We start from the raw sequence: 12,507 nt of genomic DNA on the forward strand, positions 1-12,507 counted from the left end.
TTGATACTTTTGCTATAATAATAATTCAAGTGAATTATTTGTTTTCATTATTCTGCTTTACTTTAGGTCTTTCTATCCATACCTCTCAAAGGTTAAAATTACAGTATTCTGATTCATCCATACCTCTCAATACTTTCTATACCAATTAAGGAGTTAACTAATAATGCCATATTTTGTGTGTTTCATAGTTGAGTGATAGGAGCAGGTAGATTGGGTTTAGATTTTTTTTTTAAAAATTAAAAAATTACAATACAATAAACAGACGTGCATCGCACGTTAAGACTAGTTTATATTTATATTAACAGACCTTTCTTATCTTTGTTAAATCTTTTTTTGAAGGGTATTTTTGTTAAGTCTAAGATTGCAAATTTAAAGTTGAATTTTCCTTATTTTTATTAAATCAAAGATTGATTTTTTTTTTTTAAGGGAAGATTGCATAATTAATCACGGTACATTTAGTAGATATTTTCTTGGTGATTATTATTGTTTCCTTAATTATAGGAGATAATTGATTGTGGAAATATTTATTTATATCTTTGACATTATTGTATCTTTGTGATGTAATTTCTGAATATACCGTAAGATCTATATTTATTTACATATGCAAAATATTTGTTTATTTATAAATTATTTTTTTTAAAAAAAATAAAAATATACTAATTAAAGAGACAATAGGAGATACATCATGTCTCGTAAAGTACATCATGTCTCATAGTTAAACGATTCTATAAAGACCCGCCCCATTTATCTATCCGACGGATCTAACCCATATTATAACTATGGCGGGTCATGGCTCGTAAAAAGCCTCCATTCCTACCTCTTTTTTTTTTTTTTTTTAAATTTTTTTTTTATTTTTTTTTTGAATGGCAGTTACGAAGTATTTCATTGAAGCGCACTCAACGTTCTCCATTGAAGCGCAGTTGACGTTCTCTGTTGAATCTAGTATCCCTCATTGAAGCAGCTTCTAAGGTAAGTTTTTGTTTGTTGTTGTTATCATCGTATCTTGTCGAATTTTGGGGTTTTGCTGTTGCATTTCTGGGAATTTTGGGGTTGAATTTGCTGGGGTTTGGGGTTTTGAAGTTCGAACGGCAGAGTCAGCGAGAATTTTTATTTTTTCGATTTATTAAATGGAATGCAGTGCTGGGTGGGTTGAATGGCATACTAGATTATAAATTAAAGACGTTCATGAATTTCGCCGTAAAAGGCAAATGTATTTTTTCTAGTAGTGAGTGATGGTATGCCGTGGATGGGTGATGGTGACACTTAGTGTAGGATTCGAAAATCTCAATTATTGGTACTAAATTCTAAGATTATGTTGCTAGAAAAGAAAATTATAAGCCTAATTTGATAATTGAATCATATCATATATTCTTAAAATTATGTGATTTTTTAAGCCTTGTTTGATAATTGAATCAAATTTGGATCCTACTGTATTGCACAACCCTTTATGTTAGGATTGAACTATGAAATTAGACCTAATAGTTGAGATTATTTTAAGTTAAATAATAGATGAGATTAAAATGAGAAGGTAAATTATAATTCAGATTATTGATGTTAATTTTTCCTAATAAGAGGAATAAAAGAGGAACAAAAACACAAAACACTGGTTTTCTTAAACCCTGCTGTATGCTGACCTTATTCTCGTCTCGTACTATGGCAGTGTGCTGATAATTACCTTGTCCATGTTTAGCATATTCGACGGACTGCTATTTTCCACTGGGTGTACAACATCAAGAATACAACTTCTGTAATTTTCAAAAAAATCTCCGCATTTTCAAGATGCTGAGGCCTTATGACAATATACAATTCACTAAGCAGCCATATATCGAGGACAATGAGCCTCGCCGAATGTCAGTGATCTTTTATTTTTTCTATTATTTATTAGATTTTGGTATTGATTTTCCAATTTTGATGATTTTTCATTCAGGTTATGTATTATTGGCTTATGATTTTGTTTTTCATTGATATTTGCAGTGATAGCATAAAGTTTTCTATGTTTTCGGCATCGGAGATTGGTAAAATATCGGAAGTTGAAGTTTTTAAAGGTCTTTATTATGATGCCCAGAAAAGGCCTATTGCCAATGGACTATTGGACCCCAAAATGGTGGAATTTCTTTCCTATTTGTTTGCTCTCAACTTTGGCTGATTTTCAACAATTTATTAGAAATGCAATTGGAATTTCAGATTCTTGGGTAGCTATAGTGTTGATTTTATTGTGATAACTATTGATTTCACCATGTATTGGAATTTGAATGGTCTTTTAAAATATTGGAAATAATTAGAGCTGTGGAATTGTTTGAAAGCCTGAAAATGCTATAGGTGGCGAAGAAAATAGAAGAGAAATATGTGTTTTTTCCCTAATCTACAACAATTATGTGGTTTATGACATGATGCATGTGTAGTGCATATAATGATTTTTGATTCATTAAGAATTGCTCTTTGTGGCTTGGTATTGAGGTAGAATAGTCTGAATAGAATAATACTCTGTAATATGCATTATAACTTTTTCTCTTTTGCATACAATTCTGTAGCGTTTGATACGCTTCATGTATAGCTTTCCAATGGAAGTTCAATAATATACTCTTTGATTACAGGGTCCTCCAAACAAAAGTAGTGGTCTATGTGCGACATGCCATGCAAAATTTGAAGATTGTCCGGGCCATTATGGATGTCTAACTCTAGCACTACCTGTTTTTAATATTGGCTATATTGGTGCCATTCTAGATGTTTTGAAGTGTATTTGCAAGGTATGTTCTGTGTTTACCCTCTTGATCTTTACTCCCCAAACTCCCAAAGTATTCATATTTAGATTTTATGATGCATGCTTGGAAATCTAGTCACTTTGGCTGTGTGACTCCCATGCATGTTGCCAACTTGCTGGGTTTTGTCTCTGATGCAACCAAGATACATGTGAAATTTGACTCTTTGATGCTTTGGATCAATTGGAACAGCCATTCTATTATGAGTAAGATTGCGTATAATTGGTTTCCAAATCCTAAAGGGAGTCTTTAGAAGTATTGGGGTACGAAAACTTTTGATAATAATGGAAGCTTAAACACGAACAATACAACTGATTATATAAACTAAAGGTGCAAATTAAAAGATAATGACAAATGATATTTTACGTGGAAAAACCCCTCACAAATAGTAAGGGAAAAAACCACGAACCGTCACTAATCGGTTAACAATTATTAGCAACCCTCATAACATCCCTTGAATTTCAACCTACACCTCCCTAGAACTCTAATCTTGAAACCTTAGAGCGTTTGTAATTTCATCTCGTTGTTGTGAGTGCGAAAGATGAAGACCCATAACCCTTAGTCTACAAGTCTTTATAAACTTATCTTAGATCTGAAATAAAATATTTTTCTAAACTAAATACAATTATATGTTATATAATTATACTAGTCCTAAACTAATAAGACTAAAAATTTCAAGTAACAAGCAAGCAAGATGTGATTTCATTTGCAATAAATGCATCTCCAATCCTACTTTGGTTGGTCGCAGACTAGGCTGCCCCCTTCTATAAGCCTCTTCTTCCTCATCTACTTCATTTCTTTACTACCTGAACTCGTAACCCACCTTGTGTCTTCGAGTTGTTACTAACGTTGGACTTTTAGGGTTGTTAACTAATACAAAATTTTAAATCAATTGGGTGTACAATATATAGATATTGTATAAAGGTGAAACTTCCTTAAAATAAACAACAATTTCCTCGAAATAATATGAAAGTGGCCTATTTTTTAAAGACAAAGTTACTCTCTTTACAAGAAATTGACCCTTTAAAAATCACTTTTAATGCATATTACCCTTTCAAAAATTTATCTAAATAATTACTTTGTAATTTATAATTTTTTTTTTAATGGGTTATATACTTATACATCACCCCAAACCAGGTTAAAAAATAACCTCAAATTAGTTAAAAGTTACGCTATATGCCGAATGTAACCAATAGTTTTGACTAGGCAATATGGTTCTAAATAGTTAAGGATTATTGATGTGAAGTGTTTGAGTTTCTATAATAATTTGCAAAATAAATTGATTTATTAATAGTTTAAATTGAATTAAACTTTGATCATATTAAATGTAGGAACATTTGTCAAAAATAAGCCAACCTTTGTGCAATTATCTTAAAATAAGTCAAATTTTTTATTTACTCAGAATAAGTTAACTTTGAAGGGTAATTATTTTGAATAGGTCAAATGACCTACAACCTATCAAAAATTATTTACTTAATTAATTACTGAAAAAATATTTTAAAAAAATACCCAGGCCACCTCAACATTGACCAACCCACACGCCGGCCACTGCACGCAAAACCTCCCCCACCCCTTCCAACTGCCAGCCCTCCCAACCCCACCATGAGTGGATTTGACCCCTTTCTCTTTCCTCTCCTTGAATGCCGGCCGACCTCTTTTCTCCCCTACCTAATCGTTTCCTTTCCCCCCTCCCTAAACGCCGCTCTTCGTCGATCGAAATTAACCCAAATTCGTAGACCCACAATGAAAACACCTGAAATCCACCATACCCACCTCAAATCCTTACCCTAACAATCAAAATATCAATGATTCTACCCCAAAAACCAACCCTAACCACCGAAACCCACCCCAAAAACCCAACACCCACTCGAAAAAAACCACCACCCAGAAATTCGCCAAATAATAATAGAAAAGGGGGAGGAGCAGAGGCTGCGGTGAGAGGGCTGGAGGGAAGAGAAAGAAATTGGTCGGTAGTGCTAGGGGGATGATCAGCGGTGGCTAGTTGGCGTGAGGTGGGACTGTTCTTCGTAAGGGGAGCTGAGGATTATTTCTTGAATTTTTTTTTTAAAAGATTAATTTACTTTAAAATTTTAAATGGGAACCAATCATTTAATAACACATGGCATATTTAACCTATATAACAGGTTACCTCTATAATCAACCAGTTAAGACTCATTTTGGGAATATATCTTATACAGGTTGACTTATTTTAATTTAATTAAAAGATTGGCTTACTTTGAGCTAATCGTGTAAAGGTTGGCTTATTTTTGACAAATTTTCCTTAAATGTATTGGATATGGATGTTATGTGTTCACGTCTGATTGCACAATGAAAAGTTATTCTGTGCCATGGCTAACTATAATACGGAGAGAAAAGAAGTGATAACAAGAAATAGAAGTAGTAGATATGCAATGCTCTCTTGTTGGTTTGAACTTAAGAGATATAGTATAATGAGAAGCTAGAAGTAGCGTAGGGTGAGTTATTGGTGTGTGGATGTGAGTTGTTGACATATGCTGTGAAAAATTAGAGTTAAATGTTACTGTGTCTGAATTTCCTTATAATGTCGTTACTAAGATTTCTTCCTTCCAATTTTTTTGCCTTTATGATTCCAATTTTGGTTCATGTAGCCGACCCCACTCATGGGATTAAGGCTTTTGATTGATTGATGTCTTAATATATTTTTTGGCTATAATTAGAATCATTGTATCTACTTGGGAAGTTACGATCTTGAGGACATATAGGACTTCTTAACCTCAAATGTTGAGACCTGTGTTCAAAGCATAAACTTAGCGGGTAACAATTTTGAAAACATGACTACTTTATTAAGGTGCTTAGGAGGGTGACTAAGAGGATTGAAGGGTGTGGAGGAGGTCCTTGATGCCAATAAATTTTGTACAGTGGAAAACTGCCTTACTTTTTTTATTTTGGCTTTTTTTTTTGGGTTAAATGAGATACTTTATGAGTTAAAAAAAATAAAGATACTTTTATCAGTTTAGAAGCTTTTTCTTGCAGATCAGAGCCTTTACACTGCCTATAGAAGCAACATCATTAATCTAGGTGTAAACTGCGTCAAACCTCCTTGAAAAAGGCCAACCATGGAGTCCAGACTTGTTTTAATTGTACTGTGTTAATTTTTATGATTGCCAATGAAAAACTGTGACCATTTACATCTCTAATTTTTTACAAATAAATGCTATAAAAAGTAAGTATCTGAAAATATTCTCTAAAGTCATTATAAGCTTATACTACATGGATAAAGTTTGCATGATCTATTTTCCTGATCTTATCTCCTCCATACATCAATGTCATTGTTTCTCCGAGATGGTTTGACAATTTGTGATGCATAGCCAAATTGGCTTTGGCTCTTGGCTTCATTCTTGTTCATGTGTGCTTGGTTGTTCAACAGATGCATGCATTAAGATCATGTTTTGATATGTTCATTGCTTGTCTTTCTAAATGCTAGCCTGACTTGTGGCTATTGTGTCATCTAAACTTGATATTCCTTTACTCTCCAGTCTTGCTCACATATCCTGCTACCAGAACAAGAACGTAAAGATTTCTTAAAGAAGATGAGAAATACCAAGCTTGATTCACTGCAGAAAACTGATCTGAGGAAAAAGATAATAAAGAAGCTGTCCACCAAAGTGGAAGTGCAGTGTTTAAGATGCGGATCCTTGAACGGTAATGTATAACTTCCCTTTCCTATCGATTGTTGATGTAGTTGCTTTTGTTTGTGTCCTATTGTGTATCTGGTATCTCTTGTTCATCTTTTATGTTAATTTTAATATATTTTTGTACAATAGTGGCCTCTTGGATTTATCAATAATCCAGGAATGTTTAGGATATGTTTTTGCTGCTACTTGTGATAAATTGTTCTTATTATACATTTGGGGTCCGACTTTTTCTGGAATAAAATTTCAAATTATTTGTAAATTCTAAGATTAAATAAAGCAAGTATTGTGAATCAAATGCTTCTTTGTAAGTGGCTATGTTGAAAAGGGCAAGTGTTTCCATGTGTTAGCCATTTGAATTTTTGTATCTTGAGTTGTTTTAGAACATTGAAGAAGAGAAGATTTGTCACTTGGGCACCTTGATAAATTCTCGAAGCCAAATGTTTTACATTCATTTAGAATTAATTGAAGCAACATTGAGACAATTTGGAATTAATTGAATTGGGCAATGTACTATGTGACATGTTATGTTTCTCTTACATGGAGTATATAGGTATTTAGCTTTCTTTTAATGGCTTGGTGTTTGCTGAATATGTAATTAAGATAAAGGCCCTAAAATACTTGGTTTATATATTGCTGCTCTTAAGGGAGTTACAATATCTGAAAATTTTGTAGAAATTTGCTTTCTAAATGAAATTTAAGAAGGAATGCTAGATTTTCTCTAGTTATAATTGGTGAGAGTTTCAACTTGGTTGTCAGGTCGAATGAGAGGGTACGTTGATGTGTTTTAATTGAAGCCCCCCATCCTCACCTTGGCTGGATATTGTGGAGCAGGAACCAAAGGACAAGTATGATAGGGGTAGTTAGGATCCTTCTGGCAGCTTTTGTATATATAAAAAAGGGAAGGGGCTAGTGGATAGGCAGCTCGTTTTTGTGTAAATCAGTGATCTTCTGAGATTTGTACCTAAAGTCACTACCCCTAGATATTGTTGGCCTCAAGTCACCACTGTAAGAAGCAGTTGACTAAATGAAAGCCTTCCCCTCCTTCCTCAATGCTTACTCTGTTATTAAGGATTGAATCTTGCTGCTTATTTCTTTTATATTATTTTTACATTACTACTAGTTTGTTACACCCTGTGTGATTAGTTATACATTATTGATCATCATCAAATGTTTGATTTGCATGGCAGTCTTGTACCCAATCCCTTAAATTGGGGTCTGGGGTTTGATTCTTTTCCCAACGTTGAAGGCGTTATCTCACACCTCTTCTCCTATTGATGGGCCACCTTACATTTATTAAAGTTGTTGTTGTTGTTATTATTATTATTGTTATTGTTATTATTATTATTGTTATTGTTGTTATTGTTATTCTTGTTTTCCCATTAGCTTTGTCTTTTTACATAAAGCGGAAATTTCACTGTAACTTGGTGTGAACATTATTGGTGTTAATTTTAGCTTCTGCTGACAAGCTAGTGGCCTACAACTGATTTTGGGTTAAAAATAATGCCTCACTTAAAACTGTGAAGACGAGTGTTTTAGTGAAGCATACATATTTTGTAAATAAAGCTGTTTCATTGTAATCTTTGTATCCTTCTCGTTTTTTGGTCTTGTGCTATTTACTCTCTCTTGAAATATTTGCTGAAACTTAGCAATTACTGATGTATTTCAGGAAAGGTCAAGAAGGGCAAAACTGCATTACAAATAGTTCATAGTCGTCCAAAACAGGATAAAAACCAAGAAGATAATGGATACTCCTCTCCTCTCATAAATCCACATGATGCTTTATTATTGTTTAATCAAATGCTGGATCAGGTGAATATTTTAATGCTATTATTTATGCTGTCTTTAACTTTTCTTTCTCTCTTGCTTTGTGTGAATATGTGCTCGCGTGCGTGTGTGCAAGTGTAGGCTGTATATACAATGTAGCTGAATTAAATAAATAGAGATGGTTGATGGATGGAAGTATTAAATCCTTAAATAGCTCAAGTATATGTCTTTATCATCTTGCAGGATTGCGAGTTGCTCTATTTAAATAATAGACCGGAGAATCTTATAATCACCAACATATCTGTTCCTCCATTGGCCCTTCGTCCGTCTGTTTTTGTTGATGGAGGAGTTCAAAGGTCAAGCCTCTATTATTATCTACTTGTGTCTTTTTCTTAATTGACTTCCAATTATGCTCTCTACCAAAAGAATTTCCCTAAGACAAATACTTACATTACATCAGCATTTCAAGTCACGTTCTGATGTTATATCCTCTTCCTTCTTAACACTTTCAGCAACGAAAATGATATAACTGAAAGGTTAAAGAGAATTATTCAAGCAAATGCTTGCCTTCATCAGGGTCTGCAAGAACCTAGCAGCTCATCTAAAATTCTGGTAAGATACTGATGATTGACTCCTTCGTTTTATATATACTAACTCCGGTTTTATTTAGTCGCTGCGCGTCCATTTATTCACACGTTTTACTTTAATATTCTTTAGTGATTCACCTTTAAGAAAAAGCATAGTCATGTGGGATCTTGTTATATTTGTCTTAATGTACCCTTTCAAACTATTAAATTTTTATAAATTTGATTTTATTTGTTGATAATTAGAGATATTAATTGTTGAGTTGTGCATTGGCAAACGTAAAAAGTAAAAATGTTGCAACTACTACCTTCGGATCGTATTATATGCAATTTTGAAATTTTTTATATCTCACAAATAATACCCCAAAGTTGCATATAATACGATCCAGAGGTAGTAAATAAAAACGGAGGATGTATTAGTGTATGATTTTTTTTTTTTGGCAAACATGTCACTGTGTTCAGGATTTAAATTTTGAATCTGAGACAAATTCTAAAAGAAAAATTACATGAGAATTCTATGTTATATGTGCTTGTAAGGATTAGTTACATGAAGGATGGAGATGGAAACTTAGTTGCTAAATCCTAGCTTTTGTTAATATTGTCCAATAATCTGTTTGCATGTTTATGTTCTTATAAAAAAAATATGTTGGTAAACAAAAGTTAAGTGGTTTTATTAGAAATTATGTATATTTGAAGAGTGAATAGTTTTTGTGAAGTTGTAATTCTTTCCTTTGATGTAGAAGATTGTGAAACTAGGACAAAAATAATAGTACATCCATGGATATTCCACTTTTGCATTGTGAGTATTGTGCAAGCGTGGAATATGCCGTTTGCAATCATGGCTGTTAACTGTGTAATTGGTTTGTTTGCTACACATTATATTATTGTTGTCTGATTGATTTTGTAGGCTTTTTAATCAGGAAGAAGTAAGGGTATTATGGTTCACTGGGTTTTGTATTTAGGAAGAAGTAAGGGTATTATGGTGGTATTATTGAGCTTTTCTTTAATGTTGTTAGATATGATTAACATGCTATACAATTCCATTTGCATTCTTTCAGAGGTTTCCCTCATCTTTACATCTAGACTTTCTCCAATAATCATCTTAATTTTAAAAGGTGTGGGGCGCTTAAGCCTAAAGGACCTTAGAGCCTAGTTGATAGGCATATGCCTTTAAATACGAGGCACACTTGTATAGGCTAATGTGAGGCACATCTATTTTTATCATCTTTATAAATTTAATTATCTTCTCATAGGATCTCATCTTTTATTTATTTATTTATATGTTTGTTTGTGTACTTATTGTTTAGCATGAGATCTTCAATTTCTATGGTTGCAGCTCTAGATGTTTATAGGGTTTGCATTTGCATGTAAATTGAGGTTAGTTACATTAATTAGGGTTATCTTATGAACAAATGTAGCCACTGTACAAAAAATGTGCAAATATTAAACTTAAAATTTTCACAAAACCAGTTTATCAAATGAGAAACACATATATTGTAATCAAGAAAAAAGAAATCGGATAGGGAGAAGGGGCAGGTAGCATGTTAGGCGGAAAATAATTGTATGACTTGCAATGATTTTAAAAGTTTCTTAAATTGAGAAGGATGAGAAAATGTAAAATACTCGCATCATATTTGAGTTACAAAAGGTTGTAAATTAAAAAAAAATGCACATTGTATTTGAGTTACAATTATGCATATTTAATCCATATACGTACATAATTGCCTTCACCATGGGTAGAATGCTGATGGCCTCCTTTTTCATTACAATTCTCTTCATCCTTTTGTTTTTATATAACTCTTGAATATGATATCTTCTCTCTTTCCTACGTCAATTATTAATGTCCATGCAAGGTCTCATTATTCCAATAACCTACAGAAACAATATATTTGTATGCAGTACTATACCCCTACAATTCTAAAATAAGTGTCTTTTAAGGGCATGCATATTTGTTAAGGTGATGTTAGTTATGCATTGGCAATTTGGTACTCAAAACTCACTTGTAATATGGCATTTATATTTAATCTGATGACCGAATAAACCATTGATATATAATTTAAAGAATGATAATATGGAATGGAGGGAGTACAAAATAATGACACAAAATCCTTGTGATATAACCTATCAGTCTAGGTTCTATCTACTTATTTGAATTTTAGTATGAGCTATCATCATCTCTGTTCCAAATTAGCCCAGGCAACATTGATGTGCTATATGAGTTACACAAATCTGCTTAAAAAATTGTTGAAACTAGATATGTCTAACATGCAAACAAGAAATCTGATTTTGATATTGTTACTCAAGTTCCACATTTCTGATTTTGATTGTATGATATGTCGTAATATGCTTTCTTTGGTTGGAAGATTATTTGAAGTAGATATGATCCTGTCATGATGTCATGAAGAACTATATTTTTGCTTTTAATTATAATAACCATGCAAGCATGTATGAAAGTTTGATAGTAACTATGACATTTATCATTTATCAGGATGACTGGGATTACCTTCAAGTTGAAGTGGCTCAATACATAAACAGCGATGTACGTGTTGCTTTACAATCCCAACAACCTACAAAGCCATTGAGTGGGTTTGTTCAACGTCTAAAGGGAAAACAGGGACGCTTTCGTGGAAATCTGTCTGGGAAGCGTGTTGAATTTACTGGAAGGACTGTCATTTCACCTGATCCTAATTTGAAAATCACGGAGGTTTAAGAATTTTATTTTCAGCAATTTCTTTTTTTTTTCAATTAATCTTTTTTGTTTGGGTTTAAAAACAAAATACTTTTTCTCTTGCAGGTTGCCGTTCCACTGCTAATGGCATCGATTTTGACTTACCCTGAATGTGTAAACCATCACAATATTGAAAAGTTGAGGCAGTGTGTACGTAATGGGCCAAAGAAGTATCCGGGTGCAAAGTTTGTCGTAGAGCCCAATGGGGATACAAAGTGAGAAATTATTGTTGACATGTGATAATATATCTGAATATACTTTTTTTTTTTTTACTAGACCATCTTATGAAACATATTTCTTTTGCAGGGACTTATCATTTTCTGCTAGAAAACGGATTGCTGATGAGTTGAAGTTTGGCTACATTGTCCATCGTCACCTAGAAGATGGTGATGTTGTTCTTTTTAACAGGCAACCGAGTTTGCATCGGATGTCTATCATGTGCCACAGGGTGATGGGAAATTTTCAAAAATGATGTTATGCTTTAAAATTTTCATTTACATCATTGAGGCTAATTGTTGACTTCTATATGTTTGCTTGTAGGCTAGAATAATGCCATGGAGAACTTTGAGATTCAATGAATCTGTTTGCAATCCGTACAATGCTGATTTTGATGGTGATGAGATGAATATGCATGTCCCACAAACACAGGAGGCCCGAGCAGAGGCTTTATTGTTGATGGGGGTAAACTTAAATTTTAGTCATCAAGAATATTAGATTTTATTGATCCCAATAATTGCGCATACTCACAATTCTTGCATCTGTTGTGAATTGTGATTTTGCCTTTATCATGTAGCTAGTTATTGTGATGTGTAAATAGTTTTGTAATTTGTTTATTTGTTACTTATTTGGCAGTAGTTCTTTGTGCCAAATGTTTGTGTAAGAAATAATTCTGTGGTTCTGTGCCTAAGATGACATGCAAACTTAGCAGGAACATATGAATGATGTTCAATAATATCTATGTTAGGTGTTCGTTAGTGGTAATGAGTTAAGTCTTGGAA

The 12,507-nt window shown here is 33.1% G+C and overlaps 1 protein-coding gene across 5 annotated transcripts in view; it reads left to right on the plus strand.

Annotated features, from left to right (window-relative positions):
* The first annotated feature begins 866 nt into the window (after positions 1–866).
* LOC145589479 (DNA-directed RNA polymerase III subunit 1-like) overlaps positions 867–12,507 on the plus strand; it is a 39,870-nt gene continuing 28,229 nt past the window's right edge. For 4 of the 5 annotated variants that reach the window (XM_081646059.1, XM_081646061.1, XM_081646063.1 and 1 more), the window contains exons 1-12: positions 867–969; positions 1,661–1,850; positions 1,975–2,104; positions 2,595–2,747; positions 6,275–6,440; positions 8,100–8,242; positions 8,441–8,553; positions 8,710–8,809; positions 11,270–11,485; positions 11,576–11,724; positions 11,816–11,957; positions 12,050–12,190. In XM_081646059.1, the coding sequence (XP_081502185.1) occupies positions 1,780–1,850; positions 1,975–2,104; positions 2,595–2,747; positions 6,275–6,440; positions 8,100–8,242; positions 8,441–8,553; positions 8,710–8,809; positions 11,270–11,485; positions 11,576–11,724; positions 11,816–11,957; positions 12,050–12,190 (1,524 nt within the window). In that variant the 5' untranslated portion in view covers positions 867–969; positions 1,661–1,779. The remainder of the gene's footprint in view (positions 970–1,660; positions 1,851–1,974; positions 2,105–2,594; positions 2,748–6,274; positions 6,441–8,099; positions 8,243–8,440; positions 8,554–8,709; positions 8,810–11,269; positions 11,486–11,575; positions 11,725–11,815; positions 11,958–12,049; positions 12,191–12,507) is intronic. The other variant, XM_081646060.1, reaches the window with a different exon arrangement.

The sequence above is a fragment of the Chenopodium album genome, chromosome 17, assembly GCF_948465745.1.
Source record: "Chenopodium album chromosome 17, dcCheAlbu1.1, whole genome shotgun sequence".
NCBI classification, from domain to species: domain Eukaryota; kingdom Viridiplantae; phylum Streptophyta; class Magnoliopsida; order Caryophyllales; family Amaranthaceae; genus Chenopodium; species Chenopodium album.